Here is a 20,000-nt window from a genome sequence, read left to right as displayed (position 1 = left end):
GAATAGTGGCGAAAAGAACTTCATAAATGAGACATGGATGAAAATAAGGAGGAGAGCCGAGCAGGCCCTGGTCCTAAAGGGCTCCTAGCAGGCGGAGCTCGGGATCCACTCTGGCATTCTGCACGAGAGCCGAGCCCAAGGCTGGGGCGCCACCCGCCAGATTGATCAGCCTTTAATGAAGAGTCAATCAAAGTGTGTGAGATCATTAACTGGCGTGGGGAGGGCGAGGGGGAGCTCAGCGGAGCCGCCAGCGTGTTTCGGCCCTGACAGGGGCCAGTCGTCAGCGGCCTGCGCGCATCGATCTCGTCCAGACCCCGCGCCGATGTGTGACAACAACGCGACACGACACAGAGAGCAACACCGTGCTGAGAAACATCAACAGGTTCCTCTCTCTCTCTCTCACTCTCACTCTTTCTCTCACTCACTCTTTCTTTCTCTCCCTTCTCCTCTATCTAAGGTGCTCTCTGTTTTAAGGAGGACAGAACAGAGAAGCACCTGCCAGAGCATAACACATTTCTCGCAGTTCTTTAAAATGAATGAACGCAAAAATTAATGAAACAAACGCACATCCTACTTCCGTGGCCATTTCTAACATTAAACCCAGCTCCTCCACCTTAAAGCGAAGCTACACCAGGCACGTAACTGAAGCGTTCCGTTTGCGACGCGTAAAATCCATTTTAGATGAATGGTCTATTTTTTTCGAACGTACGCGCCGCTATCATGTCTGGTGTAGCTACTTCCATTGATTATAGTGGAAGCTAATTGTTGCAGCAGATGCAACGCGAACAGAACGCTTCAGTTACGTGTCTGGTGTAGCTCAGCCCTTACCCTTCAGTATTTGGAGGGGAAACACTCCAAACATATTTCAGTCTTGCACTACAAATGTGTGTATTATTGTAATCATTTCAAAGCCGCGTTGTAAGGTGCAAAAAAAAGAAAAGATAATAATAAAAAAACAAACACTACCCAGTCCACTGATGCTATGTGAACAAACTGAAGCTTTGTACCGCATTGTAAATCATCAGGGAAGTGGTGGCTGTCAGTCACATCATACAGTAGACAATAAAGTGCCATGGAGGATAAGAGCAGATAGCCCCAAGACAGGTGCTGCATACTGACCTGACTGTCCTATCTGCAGAGAGTAAATGATACATCAAAAGAGGGGGATATGAAAAGGATTTGTGCCCTCAAAGAGGGAGAGAGAGAGAGATAGAGAGAGAGAGAGAGAGAGAGAGAGAGAGAGAGAGAGAGAGAGATGGAAAGAGTGGAAAAGGAGGAAACAGCAGGGAAAGAGAAAAAGAGAGAAAGAATCCATGGTACTCTTGAGACCCCCAGTAAGGGACAATATTGTAGCCCGGGGTCTTATTTCACAGACAAATACACGAACCCATGTAGAAAACAAATGAAGGAAGGAATGTGTTTCTGTCTTTTGGTCACTCTCTTCTACCACTCTTCCTTTACCTGTCACTCATTCTGTACACATACCTGTACACCTACCTGTAAACACACACACACACACACACACACACACACACACACACACACACACACACACACACACACACACATACACACACACACACACACACACACCTAAAGTGCCCTCTCTGGCAGCTTTCTGTCTTTCCCTGACTCTTTCCTCCACGTTACCTACCACTATATTTTCGATTCCTATTTATCTCTTCAGACCTCTCTCCGTCTCTCTCCTTCTCTCTCCATCTCTCTCCGTCTCTCTCCTTCTCTCTTTCCCTCTCTCTTCTCCCCTCTCCATGAAAGCACATTTGTCTCAGTAGAGCAGAGTGAAAGAGAGAGAGAGAGAGAGAGAGAGAGAGAGAGGAACAGAGAGAGAGGGAGGGGGGGGGTAAGGTGGAAGGGAGGAGCTGAGAAGAATTTCCCCCTGTGTCCCTCTGCAGAGCAGCTGTCCCATGCTGTGCCATCATGCCCATCCCCAGGTAACCAGCACCAGACACACAGCAGTGCACACCTAGTGCACTCCAGCCTCAAACCTCCACCACCACCAACAGCACTGTGACATGTGCCCTCACAGTGCACACCTAGTGTACTCCAGCCACAAACCTCCACCACCACCAACAGCACTGTGACATGAGCCCTCACAGTGCACACCCTCACAGTGCACACCATCTATCTATCTATCTATCTATCTGTCCATGGATCCATATTCAACAGAGAAAGAGAGCCAGAGAGTGGTGGAGATTCATTCTTTGTTATTCCTAGGTTGTTGGTTTTTGATATTCCCAAGCCTTCCTCAATTAGTTACGGTCTCCAAAATCATGTCCTATCAGGCGTCCTGTCTGAACGAACAGGTCTGATTGGGGCTGCTGAATTTGATTGTGCTGCTAATCAGAGAGAGAGAGAGAGAGAGAGCTAGATAGAATTATTCATTTTTCATCAGCTATAATTAATCATGGGACGATTTCCAATGGAGCTCTGGTCGGGAAAGCAGAATGACCCGTTCCAGACTAAGACCCGGTCCAGATTGCTTAGACAGTGACTGTCCCTCTTTCTGAGGGGTCTTTATGGTAAATAAGGGTTCATGATTATTCATTATTCAGAATTCATTTTTTTCAGCCACTCAATCAAAGTACATTTGAGTGGCATTTGAATATAGCGTGGGTGCTTACAGAATAGAGGATGCCTTCAGTGGATCCCTAGGGTGCTTCTTCTATGATTAAACTGAAATGGACTTGCATATGATGCCAGATATGTGAATGCTTCATTATCAATTTATGCCATTCACAGCAAAGAGAATAAAATCCACATGGATTAATGTATGATATTCTGCAATGACTGAGCTGGCTATGCCTTCTCTATAGTATTTGTGGAGAATATAAACACACAGATCTGGCAGGAGAGACAGTCTCCTCCAACCACTCAAACATGCAGCACATTCCACAACATTTGTACTAAGAGGGGCTCAGCTACACGAACCCCCCCCCCCCCCCACACACACACACACACAACTAGGCCCTCCATAGGGATAGCATGGGGAGAGTGCCAGAAGACAAACAACACAAACACAGATGCAAACACAAACACAGCACACAACACACATAGAAACATTTCAACACGCAAATACACGTCACACATGTAGCCTCTCTCTCACACAGACACAGAGATACACACACACACACACACACACACACACAGACAAAAGCATAAACACACACACACACACACACACACACACACACACACACACACACACACACACACACACACACACGCACACACATAAACATATCATTATGCAATGGAAACAATGTAGAGGAGAGTGTTGAAGAGGAAAGAGTTGAAAAGTGCAAGGACAGGAAGACATGGAGAACAAGCAAGTCAGAAACGGATGGGAAGGATAGAATACAAAGGGGAGTCAAAAGACAGAAAGATCGAAAAACCAATAGAGAGAGAGGAAATGACGACGCTGGAGAGAAAAGAAAAAAAAAGTTTGGGCTGAAAGAGAAGAAAAGGGAGGAGAGAGAGAGAGAGACATCATACCTGCAGATAGGCCCTTATCAATCCCCCAGATGCCTAATTGTTGTGCTAATGATGCAGCAGCTAATGGAAATGTTTATAGTTTCCATTCTGAAACAGTGGCCGGGGTAATTAGCCGCACCTCAACTCATTACACAGCACAAGAGGAAAACAGTTTGTGTGTGTGTGTGTGTGTGTGTGTGTTTGTGTGTGCGTGTGTGTGTGTGTGTGTGTGTGTGAGAGTGAGCGAGAGATAAAGAGAGAGAGAGAGAGAGAGATAAAGAAAGAGAGAGACTTTGTGTGACAGTGTTTGTCAGGGACTGTGTATGTGTGAGTGACTTTGAGTGTGTATATGCATCTGTGTGATGAAAACATTTGTGTTTGGTTATCTTTGTGTTTGTGTGTGTGTGTGTGTGTGTGTGTGTGTGTGTGTGTGTGTGTTTGTGTGTGTGTGTGTGTATGTGTGTGTGTGTGTGTGTGTGTGCGCTGCATGTGTGCATGAATGTTTATATGGGAACATGTGTTATCGTGTGTGACGTGTGTTGTTTGTGCGTATGTTTGCGTGTGTGTGTGTGTGTGTGTGTGTGTGTGTGTGTGTGTGTGTGTGTGTGTGTGTGTGTGTGCCTGCGTACTTGTCTTCCCTGCTGAGTGAGGTCTCGTCCCCATCAGCGCAGAAGCATCTGCTGCCGCTGTCGTTCGCTTACGCTCCCCCACCCCACCCCACCCCTCCCTCCCTCCCTCCCTCCCTCCCTGCTCCCCCCCTCCTCTCCTCCGCAGAGAGGCAGAGCCCACATTTAAGGGGGCAAACCCCCAAACTGCTCCCACGGGGCTCGGCCGGGGCTGTCAGGTGCGCTGCCTCCCTCCGCAGGAAGCAGCTCGTATCTGGGGCACGGCGGCCTCTGGAGAGGAGGTGGGTAGCGCCAGTGCAGCGCAGCGCAGGCAGCTCGTGCTCCGGCTGGCAGTGAGTACTCTACGGAGACTTCAGAGAGCTCCTTCTGCACTATGAGAGACAGGCAGCAAAGACCACCCGGCTAAAACTCTGGTTACGAGAGAGAAAGAGAGGGAGCGTTGTTTTTTTTTTCTGTAGTTTTACTATTCTGTAGTTTTACTACACGCAGGCGTTGGAGTTTTACTACACGCAGGCGTCGGTTGCAGTGGAAGGTTGACTACCGTGGCACCATACCAAATTATTCCTCTGAGTTTTGTGAAACTTCACATGGATTATGTGCTGCTAAGCTCTGCATTAGGCTAATAAGGCTAAATCTATCCCAAGAATTCAATTTGAGTTACTGTGTTACTTAAGTTTCATTGAATAATAGGCACCATTACTGTTGGTATGCATAGCGAGTACATTGCAACTATGCACGCACGCACAGATCCCCCACACACACATTCACACACACACAAGGTTGTGTGTGTGTATCCTGCAATGACGTCTCATAATTCATGCAAACCTTTTCAGTATCAAGGCATTTTGAAGCCTTTGGGGTCAGAGTCAAGGTAACAATATCCTTCTAAAGGGAGGGGGGGGGGGGGGTGCAATCTCTACCCACTCTGCCCCTAAGTCTGCGGTGACACGCAAGTGCTGACACTGACCTTGAGGAAGGACAGGTTGCGTTGGCGCTCGATGCTGGTGATCTCCAGGTTGCCCATGACCACTTCACAGTTCTCGTAGAGCTTGCGGAGGGTTCGATACTGCTGGTCCAGGTCCGACAGAGTGCTCAGTTTGTTGTCTGTGCCAGGACATACTGCAGGTGGAGGAAGAGGAGTAAAAAGGAAGAGGTTATTCTATAAAAATATGCATTTCAATATGTGTTCTATAGACCCTTTCAACAATAAAAAACAAAAACAATGCTTGAACATTCTATTTGGGCCCCAATCTACTTCCTCTGCATTAAGATAACATATGGAATGTTAAAAAGGAATTCTTGTGGGGGCCAACTGTGATGCTGATAATGGAACTCTCTTGAAAGGGTCCATAGGAGGGCAAGTGGAGACAAAACAGAGGAGGAAGAAAAGGAATGAAGAGAGAATGTGGGGAAAAGAGAGAGACTTTTTTACAACCTCATTTGAGGACCATTAAAACAACACTGGGAGGGAAATCAATTAATTTCACCAGTTGAAGACTAGCGCCCCCATAATCATTTGTAGAGGGAGAGAAGGGGGAAATTGAAAAGGCATGTTGTGCATCCAGTAAGCACACATATAAAGCTGAGGACATTAATCAAGAAATATATTCATCTATCTGTGAATGTAAAACTGAATTAGCTTAAAGGTTTTTGAAGATGTATTATACAAACAAGTGTATCGTATTCATCTATTCATACACAATAGTTTGGTACAATAGTGTGAAATCTATTCAGAAAAAAAAGCATATTTGTTTGCATGCTGTTTTTTTCATGAATTCACAATTTGCACTGATCAAAGATAAACCAGCGCAAACATTGATATTTCCCATATTTCCACCAGCAAAATTGTTTGTAGAGGATCTGTGTTCCACAGCGGACTCCAATAGCATCAGGAGGCTGTGCTTCAGCATGCTGTGGGCTGTTTTCCCCCTCAGCATGGGTGTGACCACAGACTCAAATGTGGACGCACACACACATGCACACAGGCACAGACACACACACACACACACACACACACACACACACACACACACACACACACACACACACACACACACACACACACAGGGTGATAGTCCTATCAGCACGGGTGTCAGTCGCTGTTCTGTGAACTTTGAATGACTCTCTCACACACATACTGTAAGTAGATACACACAGACCAACAAACACACACACACACACACACACACACACACACACACACACACACACACACACACTCACTCACTCACTCACGCTCTCTCTCTCTCTCTCTCTCTCTCTCACACACACACACACACAAACACACACACACACACACACACACACACACACACACACACACACACACACACACACACACACTGCACACACACACACAACACTGCCTGAAAAAGCAATGATGAGGAACCTTACAACATAGGAGCAGACAAGCCCCCTTTAGCCCTGGGCTGGGCATCGGACTTGACAAGTAATTAAACACACCTATTTCCACCCATCAAACACCCGCGCCAACCAGGGCCTGTGCCATCTGCTCCGTCAGCTGGCTATGCCTGCCTCGCCCCAAGAGAGCACCCCGGCCCTCTGATACAGTTGGCATGTGTGTCCCTCAGTATTGTGTGTCTCTCTGTGTGTGTGTGTGTTTGTATGTTTGTGGGTGTAGTGGATTATGCATCTACATTAGTGGTTTACAATGAAACACTAGTGAATAATGTGTGTGTGTGTGTGTGTGTGTGTGTGTGTGTGTGTGTAAAACAATCCAAACACTTCTAACTTGCACTTACCATGCACTTTCACTATCTAATACTATCTCCCTTGAAAACATCCCTTGGCTTTACTTCAACTGTGTACTATCATGCATCCTCTGTTTTCTACTGTATGCAAAGGTGGTATTTACTGTTATATCAAAGTTTCTCTGTAGCTTTCATGTTACCCTTCATTGTAAGTAGTTTAGGACAAAAGTGTCTGTAAAATAATAAATATGTGTGTGTGTGTGTGTGTGTGTGTGTGTGTGTGTGTGTGCGTGTGCGTGCGTGTGTATGTACATGTGTGTGTGCGTGTGTGTGCGAGTGTGTGTGTGTGTAGTGTGTGTGTGTGTGTGTGTAAAGGCAAACTCTTACCAGTGCGCTACCTTGGCAAGCCCATGAGAACAAAAGGCACAGCGGACCTCCCTGTTTAATATCACGCTCATTCCTGCGCTTTCAACTCGAATGAAGAGAGAGGGTAAAAAAATAGAAGCTGACAAAGGCGGCCCATATCATGAAGACAAATGAGAATTTGCTCGTGTAATTCCGCCAAATCAGTTATTCGATTAGGTGGGAGAGCGGGAGAGCGTGACCACAAACACAGGAAACGGAGGTGGAGAAAGAGGTGCAGAGATTGGGGGTGGAAGCAGGAGAGAGAGAGAGAGAGAGAGGAGTGATCCAGAATGGTAGAGAGATAAGGGTTAGAGAGAGAGCTCTTCTATGTAGAGAATGATCAGTGGACTGAACAGAGTATGTCAGAGTTAACAGTTAACACTGACGTTAGCTGGCCAGCAGTAGTGTGTGTGTGTGTGTGTGTGTGTGTGTGTGTGTGTGTGTGTGTGTGTGTGTGTGTGTGTGTGTTTGGGGAATGGGGGTTGAATGTTTTGGAAGTGAAAGACGAAGTAATAAGCTGTTATTGAGTTGGTTCAGGAGGTGAATGTTTTCCAAGATTAGGGCAGTCACACACAAACACACACACACACACACACACACACACACACACACACACACACACAAATCCTCCCTCCCACAAACGCCGCCGTTAGTAGGCCACTCAGCAAACATGCTGCTGACCTCCCAATAAAACATACTAGGTCAGGCCTTGGCCTGCTTTTGCGGAAGAGGAACACTGGGCATGATGGTCTGGGAAGAAAACGTTCAGCTAAAGCACAATGCAGACCAAGCCGACTGTGAGATGTCTGATAACGTCTGACCGGTCAACTGTGGCTCCATTCTTTGTGGTGTGTGTATCACCGGCAATGGACTGACAATACCAGTTTACTTTGCTAACATATTTTTTTAATTGAAGTAAGTAAGCTATTCCTGCTTTGTTTTACGTTTTTTTAATCTGCACCCCTATATACGCATGCCGCTCTAGCAGCAGGATATAGCCTACATTCTAGCTGACAGAGGGCAGTCTTTGCTATGTGTACAGTGAAACGTTGTATCGCCACGCAAAGGCAACACAATAAGAATAAGTGGTCAATCAGCACAGTCATGGGCGGATTATGAACTTTCGGGCCCCTGGGCCCAGGTGTATTAAGGGCCCCCCACTAATTGTCGTATATGTGGGAGGGGGGGGTTTGGGGGTCCTCCCCCAATGTGTGATGTGATTTCCTGTATTCTGGTGCATTTTGGGGATGGCCAATACTAAATTCAATCAGATTCATAGCCTACATCCTGATTTGTTAGATAGATAGATAGATAGATACTTTATTGATCCCCAAGGGCAAAATTGTGATATTGAGGCAATGATTCCATGCAAAGGCTTGGGCTTCAGGGCCCCCTGACCTCTTGGGCCCCTGGGCCTGGGCCCGGTAGGCCCGTGCAGTAATCCATCCCTGAGCACCGTGGTTTGTGCTTTGAAGTATGCCCGGTCTGCACTACACTTAAGACAGACATGAAGACATGTGAAGTCAGAAGGTGAAATTCCCAGCGGATGAAGAGAGGAGGGGTCCAGGGAAAGCCAAAGAAAGAGGTAAGAAAACTTTTGGTCTCCTCAAAACATTAGACCATGAATCCCTATAACAGGGTCTTCAGTCAAGACATATTTTAACCGAGTGCTAAAAACATTTAAATCACCACATGGTATCACAGCATTCCAGTCTGTAAATGTCCAGTAAAATCCATATTTTAAGCCAATAATTTGATTTATTTCAACTCTGCTCTATTTCAGTTCAAAAATAAATACATTCCTGGAGAATTTTTGCAAAAAGAATACCACAAACTAGACATAAGTATGCCAATCCATCACACACACACACACACACACACACACACACACACACACACACACACACACACACACACACACACACACACACACACACACACACACACACACACACACACACACACACACAAACTCCTGTGCCGTGCTGATGGGAACATGAGCATCTAGATGTCAGGACACTGTTGTTAATGCATTGGACTGGGGGAAGCACACCCATTTGATAACTCCTCCCCCTCCCTCACCCCCCATAACTCCTCAGTGGATTCGCTTTTGCCAAGGGAATAACAATGGCCAGCGTACCTCTCCCTTCTACCCTACCCTCCATGTCATTTTGAAATGCAGGTCTCATTCCTGGCAGAACTCATTTATTTTCGGGGAGAGAGCTCGACGGGGCATACACGGGGGAAAGCAAAGCGCCACATGGCCGGCCGGGGGGGGGGGTGGAAGGAGGGAGGGTGCAGGCGGGCGGTCGGGCGGTGAGGGGAATGTTCCTTTTTTTTTTGTCCAGTCAGCAATCAGCGCTGGACTGTGGCAGACACATCCAGCTCCTGACCCAGAGGCAAACCGCTTCCCTTCTGTCCCAAGGGGTCTGCTGTTTCACTTACGACAACTGCAGTTTAATTCTCCAACACACACACAAAACCCCCCGACAGGAACCAGCACTATTGAAAATCCAAGAATTCCCTTAAAAGGCATGTCTTTTAAAATCCACTGATAAAGTCATGCTCATCCACACAGTCTGCCAGAGGGGCTGTGACAGATCTGATGAGCGTAGAGACTGTGGTGATACATGCTATGCGTTCAGTTTCAGTTAATGCCACTGCAGTCAAACACACACCACACTGGTTTAGTGCCCTTTTGGGTGCACAAAATCTTATAGGTACTTAATATAACGTAATATAATGACCTCAGCTGAATCTCATAACTCTCCTACATTGTTTCTTTCCTTTGTTGCACACAGGACAGTCTTGCACGGAAATAATTTTTTTTTTTTTTTTTTTGTAAATTCAGCGACAATAATTGTAACTAGATTGGGCCTATCCTCCCAGAATGAGAAGCCAACAGAGCAGGTGATTGTTTTGAGATCTCATTTTCTTCCATGCAGAAAATGTTTTTAACTGTACAGCTAACTGAGACTGGGGAGAAATAAGATATGAAAAAGATATGGATAAGGATATGAATAAGGCTTTTGTCACTGCATCCTATCTTACACCATAAACTTACACATACAAACACATGATCATGATCCCATGATCCGTGGATGCTACTTTATCAGTGCACACATGCACGCAAACACACACACACACACACACACACACACACACACACACACACACACACACACACACACACACACACACACACACACACACACACAGGTTTTAGGCTGTGTTACTCAGCTGTGTTCACAGTGCATGGATCCTTATTAGAGACCATCCAGGACTATTGTCTTCACTCAGTCACCCTGTAACTGGATGATGCAGTGTCCATTTGTGTGGTGCTCGGACGGGAATCCCTTTCTGCTTACGCCTGGAAGCTGTGATGGATGTGGTGTCGAGGGTCACTTCCTTACAACCAGAAGCCAGAGGGGGCCTTCCAGAAACATCCATATCCTAGTTAGTCACAGCAAAAAGAGGAGCCTACTAGTGTGTGCAACACAAGTGTCACCTCATGCCTCTGAGGGTTCAGCAGGGGAGGTGTGTAAGACACAGAGCAGAGTAGGGTGTTATTTACTGACGCACGCAGGGAACCCATTACTACACGACCTGCACAGAAGATAACAGCCCCAGGAGGATGTCTCTAACACCATCTCCAGCAAGCCAAGACTGAACTTTTGTTATCTCCCTCTCAATCCCCCTCCCAACCCAAACACACCATCTAGTTCTCTATTGCCTCTTAATAAAGTTTCGGGACATCTGGAGGGCCGCACGGGCTCTATCTACTCCTCGCCATCTAGCTGTGGTTCAGTAACAAATATCCCAGAGATCCTTAGATGGAAATCTGTTTTCTTTTCCCAAGAGGCTATTTTAAGCATATAGGTGCAATAGATGACAAAGTACATGTGAATACACGTGTATGTGTGTGTGTGTGAAGTTGTGTGTGAAGGGATATTGTGTGATTGTGAGAGAAAAGGAACAGAAAGTATGAACAAAAGAAGTTTTAAGTGAATGTGTGGCAATCTTTATACTTACATTTGCCTATGTTTACAATTATGTTCTTGTGAACATATGCATGAGAGAAGAAATACCTGTGGCTGTCTCTCTATCTCTCTCTGTGTGTGTGTGTGTGTGTGTGTGTGTTGAGTGTGTGTTTGTGTGTGTCAATTTCATACAGATAAGTAACAGGCCATTGTTTGTGTATGTGTGTGTTTGCGCGTGTGTGTGTGGTAATGCTACATGGGCAGGTGGGGCAACCATGTTGGGGGGCCTGCCCTCACCATGCAACCTGGCTGCTCTCCACCACCTCCACGGGTCACTGAGCAGGATGACCTCGGCAGCTCCAGCTCCAGCGGGCTGAGTCCCCTCTCCGCACTGCGCCGTCCCTCCATACCACAACAGAGCCGACCATCGCATTATTAAAAGGGATAAAAATGGCCAATCCACTTAGCGGGGACCCCTACTCTGACCCAGTAGGATCTTTGACAGGTTTATGCCTGAGACCTTCCAAAATGACTTAAATCAGCTTGAGAGAGAGACGGGGGAGGACCACGGGGGGAGAGGCAATTTAGAGAGGATGTGGCCTTTAGTTTGAACTTCAGAAAAAAAATAAAACATTTCTAAACAGCGTTACAAGTGCACTCGGCAAACTGGTCGCCTGGTGTTACAGAAGCGTCTGGGAATGCAACTTATGAAAGCAGGACACATAAGGAGCTCTACTGTTGCTTACATGCTGGACAGGCTACAATGTGCTTGTTAGCTCTTAATATTTCAGATACTTTGTAGACCACCCGTCAAAATCAGACCCTCTCTCTCTTGCACACATACACACATACACACATACACACACAGTCCAAATTCTTGAATGTTCCAGACGGCCTGTGTCTAGTCTTGACAGTATCCAAGACAGTATCTAATAATACACACATATCTTACCCTCTAAAAACTCCATGGATGCTGCATGCTTTATGCTTGTGCTATGACATATCTCTGATCTAGAAATCAAGCAGAGCTGAACCATGTCTAAACGAAGACATTTGATCTCTTCTGCGGACCTTTCCAAACATAAACTTAGCAAACAAATATGACTCACGGAAGCCATTCTCATAAGCATCGGCAGTCTGCTACCTCATTTTGAGAAGTTAACTGCAGAGGAAACTGTCTGTGCTCCCAGCTTTAATGGCACCAGCTGGTGTTGGAGACTACCATATGAGAAAGGATATATATATATATATATATATATAATATATATATATATATATATACTGTATGTGGGCAGTTTATGGGGAGAATAATCTCTGTATGGAAGGTTTATCATCTGGCTGGTGGTGACATGGTAAGAAAAGGCCTTAGAAAAATAGAAAATGAATTAACCCTGAAATGTCGGGCAGCAGAAATTGAATAGTAAACTTCATTTCGCATGGTACCTGTGGTGTTACAGAAAGCAATATTGGACAGCGAAATAATACGCCAAGAAAATGGACTCTGTAAAAGTCATCTTAGTCATTCCTTTGCAGAGTCAAAGCAGATATGAAAGAAAGCTTTGAGATGCTTTACACATACACATACCCATAGCCATAATCCAGTAGCTGTGCAGGACAGTGCTGGGCAAGGAGCAAGATGCCTCGGAGAGATCAATGAAATGACAGATCGCAGCATTACGGGCTGATCCTGAAATTGCCCCGACTCATCATCTTCAGCTCACTAAGCTCATGATTTCTGGGGGGGGGGGGGGGGTGCTGATGGTGCAACAAACCTCGTTTGGAGACTGCCCCCCCCCCCCCCCCCTCCACTGCCCCCCTAAGTTTCTATTCAGTCAACATGTCCTCAGCCGCTGGACATTCCAAGCTAGAAGCTCTTCACACTCATAAAGTTGCTGGATTCTAATAGTTGCCCTCAGGCCCCAACCTTCCACCAGAGCACAGACAAATGACCTGAATAGATCACCTCTCGAATCAGCCCCCTCCCCCCCCCAACAAAACAAACTGATTTGTTGTTGCTGTTGCTGCTGCTGTTTCTGTGGAGGCATTTTAACAGGGTGGCAACTCGGCTCGGCTTAAAAGCACAGTGCGCTCGCGACGCAGGTTGGTTTAAGGCCAGGTGTGATTGAGCTAATTTATTATGGCATTAGCGGCGCTTGAGACGGCCAGCCGGAGCTCCCGTCCCATCAATAACTCCGCTGCCACAGCCCCGCACCCGCCTCATCCTTCCCGGCCCGCAACCCGCAACCCGCCACGTCTCCCCCGCGGGCCCCCATCCATGAATCTTCATCTCATATTCAAACATTCGTCATCAATTATACCTACCACCCCCCCTCACCTCCCAACTGCCCCACCACCACTACCCCCTCCCCCCCTAGATCCCCCCCCCCCCCCACCCCCTTGTACTCTCAACCTGCTTTCAATCTCCCAATCACAGTGTTAAGCATTACAATGGGGAGGAGTTTTTTTTCCCCCTGCTATTATTATTATTCTTTTTTTTTTTGCCCACCCTTTCTGCCGCCTAAATGGAATTACCTCGCTCATTGGAAGCGAAAATCATTTCTCAGCCCTGCGGTGGGACGTACGTCAGACGGCTGCCGCAGTGTTACACAGGTGGAGGTAATTTGTATTGCGGTGAAAGTATGAAAAAAGAAAGGGGGGGGTGGAGGGGGGTTGAGTGGTTAATGGGTCGTCCTGGCCAATTTTCAGCTTGTGGCCTGCCCAGGCCCCGGATATGAGATCCAGGCTTAATGTAGCACGGAGCCGCTGCGTCTCGAGACGATCGCTCGTCAGGCGAGACTCCCTTGTTCTGCCGTGATGGAGAGGTCTGCTGCATTGGGGGACGTCGGAACGTGTGTGGGTGACCCCCCCACCCGCCCCTCCGCCCCCCCTCACCCTGAGAGGATATTGTTCAGGGGCATTTTTCCGTGTTCTCAAAGGTAAACCAAAACCTCGGGAGGTTACGGAGGAGAGGCAGCGTTCGCATGGTTCATGGAGGTAAATGCTTGCATCCAATGCTTACATCCAAAATAACATGCCACGCACATGTACACAAGTGCATGAAACAAGCCATAAGGAAGCCTCATGTCAACTATTTGTCTGTTGCACACAACCTTGAACATTCCAGGAGGAAAAGTGGGCATGAATAGCCTTGAAACGATGCCTCATCATCATGCACACTTACACATGCATACATACACACGTACACATGCACGCACACATGCACACACACACACACCCACACACGAGTGCACACACACATAAACTTTGTGTTCATTCCAGCAGCTAACATCAGTATTCCAGATACAGCTCATCGCTATGGAGTCCACCCAGAGCCTCCCTTGGGCCCAGAATCATAGCTATGGATTTCCTACCCCTCATCCTCAGCCAAGAATCTCTTTTTCTCACACTCACTCTCTCTCTCACACACACACACACACACACACACACATACACACACACACACACAAACACACTCGCTCACACTCACACACACACAGACACAGACACACACCAGAGAGAGTACCATGTCCGACAGACATCTGAATGCACAGCACACCTACAGACACACAGAGACGCATGCAAACAGTCCCTACAAACATGAAAGCAAAGCATACTCCTAATACCTCACGGATATGCAGCTCACAGGGTGGCAAAATAACACAGTTCGCAGTGGCAACGGGTGGGTAGAAACAGGACTGGAGGTGCTCTTGCCTTTGTAGTGAACCCAGCAGGGGGGGCCTTTTTCTCGGCCAGGTTACCTCCGTGGAGGGGGTTGTGATGGTGGTGGTGGTGGTGCTGTTTTATTCAGAATTTCAACATCTGTGTGCGTATGGAAGGATTCACATGCCAATGTCTACTGCCATTAGATAAGGATAACGACACATCAACAAGACCCTTTTCCGTGTCCAGCATGCCTTTGATCTGCAGATGGGTGACCCAAAGGGTCAGCCCCCCCCCTCCCATGATATCTCTGGGTCTGATAGGCAGCCTATGGCAGACCAGCGAACGGCTTGACCAGCACAGCATTAACAGGATACCTGAAGATGCTTTCAAATGAGTGCTTTAGGCCATTCAAAGCGTGAATATTTATTGCACATGAGTAACAACATACTGTACCAGAGGCTCATGATGGCATACACATGGAAGGTTGGTGGAAGGTTTAACAGGGACGCAGTGCAATACCTGGGTGGCAAGACACTGAAAGCCACTCTTTAGCCAACCCACAACATATGGGGGGAGGCCAGCTAACTTGATCTAGTATAAAAAGTTTTCTTTCTTTCTTCAGAGATGTTCTAATGCAACTTCAAACCTAACAACTCCCAATTGTGAGTTTAATTGTCAGTTTTTCTAAAAATATATTTTGCACCATATAATATACAGTCTATTGTCTTGATTTGAACACAGACAGGCTAGCAACTAATATATCAGCACAACTTCAAACCTAACAACTCCCAATTGTGAGTTTAATTGTCAGTTTTTCTAAAAATATATTTTGCACCAGATACAGTCTATTGTCTTGATTTGAACACAAACAGGCTAGCAACTAATATATCAGCATAACTCTAAATGAAAAATCTGAATCTGAATCTGGAGATGACAGCATTGAGGTAAGTGGCTCTTTTTTATTATTTTCCTGTAATTTTGACATGTACATTGAAAGATAACTCTGGACAACCCATTCATCTTTATTGCAGGCCACAGACCCAAACACAAATACTGTGTATGTTTCTCTGTGTGTGTGTGTCTCTGTGTGTCTCTGTGCATTTATGTGTGTGTGTGTGTGTGTGTGTGTTCTATAGCTACACTTCTAATAGGCTGCTCATGCTCTCATTCTTCATGTCCCAAATCAATAATAATTTGCTTTAATGGAGAGACACTGAAGCTGTAAATAAATAGAAATCTGAAATTTAGAGGATATCACATCACACACACACACACACACACACACACACACACCATACAGGCCCGAGAATGCAGATTCAGATTCATGCAATAATCCATATTCTTATTTAGGGGAAGGGTGAAAGATGACGGACGCGTGCGATTTAATGGTGTGAATCCCGCCACGTGGTTCGATGGCTTTTTGTGTGGCTTCACTGAGGCGAGGAAGCCTTGATGAAAGGGAAATTGTAATTGCCTGTGTTGATGTGTGAGTTTATGAAAAAAACATATTTTAATTAAGAATGTGCTATAGACTACTGAAAGAGTTCTGTCACTCGCGAGTTGAAATAAAAACACTCCTGTTCACAAATTGACTTTTATGTTTTGATAAACCTTTTAAATGTTTTTGTAATATCGACAGTAAGATAAGCTTGATGATGTTTTGGGCCCCCACCGTCGACTCCAAAGCAGCACTGCCTTCCCTGACCCTGACCCTGACCCTAACCCTAGCGCCTTCCAGGAAGTCACTTCAAGGTCACTGCCTTGAAGTCGACGATGGGGGCCCAAAAGACCATACAGTACATTGTAAGATAATAGTCTTCATTCTCATACACTATTGTGAAAAAACTCTATGCTTGTTCATTTGCATTCCAATTTGCAGCCAATACACACCTTTGACTGCACTGACAAACCTGAAAAGTGACAACTACTTCAGTGACAACTACTCTGGTAGTGCTGACAGACCGTTGTCATAGAACCATTAATTGACAAAGGATTAGCAGCATATGTGGGAAAAAAGTCAGAATCTCATCTAGAACACTTTCTCTAAGGTTATTTTCATAGCCTGAAAATTTTCTCAGTTTGACAAACTAAAAAATATATTCAAATAAGTGTCAGTCACAATAAGGAGTTCAGTCAAATGAGATTAGACAAGAATATTCACTCAGTTTCCATGCAGTGATTCAGCTACATCGAGATGGGAGATGTCCTCAGCCAGACTCATAATAAGATCATTCATCCAACACTATATGGCCTACATTTGATTAGGTGATAATAGATGTAGGTGGCGGTAATGGACTTAATCATGGAACTGCTGAATCATGGGATATGTCAGCAATGTCAGAAGGGTCAGCATCACTCCGTCAATAATGGGACTCGGGGGGGTCATGTGACATTCCTCCCCCTGATAGACAAAACACATGATTGATGATGGCCACATCTGTGAACATTCAGAGTGGCACAAATAATGTCCCTCATTTCCCTGTCTTAGCTCAAATACACTCAAAGGTGATAATGAAAGTGGGCGCCTTTGATATATTCATATGAATTCCAATAGCTCGGAATCCACAACAAATGGTGGGCCATAAATGATTTAAGTTAATTGTGGAGTCCATAAATGATTTAACTTGATTGTCAATAAGCACTGAGAGTTCATTAAGTTTTATTGATCCAATAAAAAGTGATGAGTATGGCAGCTTTAGCAGTGGAGGCTTCCTGGGGGCTTATCGATCCGTCAAACGAACTCCTAAACGTCGACTAAACAACTCAAAGCTCTCCCCCCGTGGTTGGAGCGCATATCCTGCACACAACCACCATCCACGATGAGGCGCGTGCTTAACCCTTAAAGGAGTACCATCACACTGGTGTGACGGGAATGTTGAGAAATGAACGTTCTAAAGAATATCTGGGTTCATTGAATTCAACATAGAATTTTAGAACCTTCAATTGTTGCGGAACTTAGAACGTTCAAAAACCTACACCTTTAAGGGTTAATGTTCTACATTGACGATACATTGACGCAGTTTCAGTAAAGAGAAACGATAGTGATATCCTCCTGGGAACCAAGAAAAAAAAGTTTCCAACAATTTTTTGTTTTTTTTTGTGATTTCCTTTCTATTTAGGATTAAAAAAACATCTTACAATTTTTATTTTTTTCAATTTATTTTTATTTTAAATTTTATAGCATGTTTCCTGTGGTGGACAAAAGGACCGTTTTACTATGAAAAGGTAGCCATGAAAATAGACAAAAATGGACAAATTATGCTTTTAGTGGTATTAAATTAAGGGTAAACTTAACCAAATATAAGGGAAAATGTTATTTATCCTTCTAGACTACTTTATTTGCCTTTTTGGACAGTTGTATTTCTTTTTTCTGGATTGTTCATTTCATTTTCCTGTTTTTCTTTAATCTGCGATAATTCATTTTTTAGTCTTACTCTTCCTCGCTATCTTCTTGAGGCACAGGTTCATAGTCCTCATCTCTGTTTCACTCACTCATCACCTGAGAGCTCCAAATCTGACCCCCCTCATTCATCCTATATAAATGATCTCCTAAATTTACCAAAAAATCAAAATATGTTGGTCCTGGTGTCCATTATAATGGACATTCATAAAGTCACAATTATTTCAAAATGTAAATAACTTAACTTCTTTCAAAATGAATCATATGATTCCTGACATTTTCATTAACAAGACCATATATTGCCATCATAATGAATGCTTAATAAGAAGACACTATTTGACTTATCTCTCATCCTTCCATAAAATGTGCTTGTTTTGATGTCAACTATTTTTGAGAACCAGGAAGAGGAGGTTCCCAGCAACCCAGCCAATCACATGATATATCATTAGAAAGCCCAGGATGTCCTCTTTAAAATACCACAGAAATTGATAGAATAGCTCAAAGGGGTAAAGGGGTAAGCTTCTAGAACTTATGTCCACTACAGAGGACATAGGTCTATGGATTGGTTCTCAGGAGGATATGGCGCGGTTGGAGGGTGGTGTGTGTGTGTGTGTGTGTGTGTATGTGTGTGTGTGTGTTTAGTGCTGGGGTTGTGGAGGCCATGAGTCAGTGTCTGCCCCGTGGCAAGATCTGTCACAGGCCCTGAGCCTGATGGTGGCCTCGTGCCACTGATCCAACTTGGCCATTTTTGTTGCCCCTCACCATGGGCCATTTTGCCTCTGCTCCCAGGAGTTAATCTTGGCTGACAGAGGCAGGCTTTTGGCCCCTTCAGGGGACTCCAGGGCCAGGGCACGTCACTGCGGCCGGGTGCAGTGGGAGGCTCACGGCCCTACCCCAGACCTGCTGACCCAATGCAGAACCACCCACACACACACGCATGCACACACACACATACACACACGCACACACACACACATACAGACACATACAGCCAAGCCACTGTGGGGCCTTCAGGCCTAAAAAACACCCAGGGTGCTTTGCAGTGCAACAGTCGGAGAAATTAGGTTATGGGTTTCTGATGTCCCGATAAGCTGCATATGTTTGTTATGCCCATGTAGAAAGAGTACCGTATGCAGGACTTAACTGCAAAGTATGCAGGACTTCCTGCAAAGTATGCAGGACTTAACTGCAAAGTATGCAGGACTTAACTGCAAAGTATGCAGGACTTAACTGCAAAATGCTTACAGAATACTTGACATGTGAGAAAAAATGTACATATAAATAAAAATCATAAAATTAATTAAGTCAATATCCTCCTAGCTCTTATCATCAAATATAATGCTTATATCCATATCAAAATGTTTGTTTGTTTCAAAGTGTTGCAAGGTGGCCTTTATGTTCAGGGGATACATCAGTACCCCCCCCCCCCCCCCCCCCCCACACACACACAGCTCTTTGGTTCCTTACTGATGTGCACACTGCACATTTTCAATTTGCTGCATTTATCACTAGAACACAATAACAACAATACAAAGAGTTATTCTACTTCAGCTAAAGCATGGGGGAAATGGCTCTGTGTGTGTGTGTGTGTGTGTGTGTGTGTGTGTGTGTGTGTGTGTGTGTGTGTGTGTGTGTGTGTGTGTGTGTGATTCTTGCCAACAGAAAGAATAAGGAATACAAATGGAATGGAGTTATATTTTGTGACAAAGCCAGACGGAAAACA

The 20,000-nt window shown here is 45.3% G+C and overlaps 1 protein-coding gene across 2 annotated transcripts in view; it reads right to left on the bottom strand.

The window, feature by feature from the left end:
* Positions 1-20,000, bottom strand: part of LOC121698748 (receptor tyrosine-protein kinase erbB-4-like) — a 266,829-nt gene that overhangs the window by 137,170 nt on the left and 109,659 nt on the right. For both annotated transcript variants that reach the window (XM_042081092.1, XM_042081093.1), the window contains exon 2: positions 5,086-5,237. In XM_042081092.1, coding sequence (XP_041937026.1) covers positions 5,086-5,237 — 152 coding nt within the window. The remainder of the gene's footprint in view (positions 1-5,085; positions 5,238-20,000) is intronic.

Source organism: Alosa sapidissima, chromosome 23, assembly GCF_018492685.1.
Source record: "Alosa sapidissima isolate fAloSap1 chromosome 23, fAloSap1.pri, whole genome shotgun sequence".
Classification (NCBI taxonomy): Eukaryota; Metazoa; Chordata; class Actinopteri; order Clupeiformes; family Clupeidae; genus Alosa; species Alosa sapidissima.
Note: the sequence above shows the minus strand (reverse complement) of the source record. Positions and strands in the feature narration are given on the sequence as shown.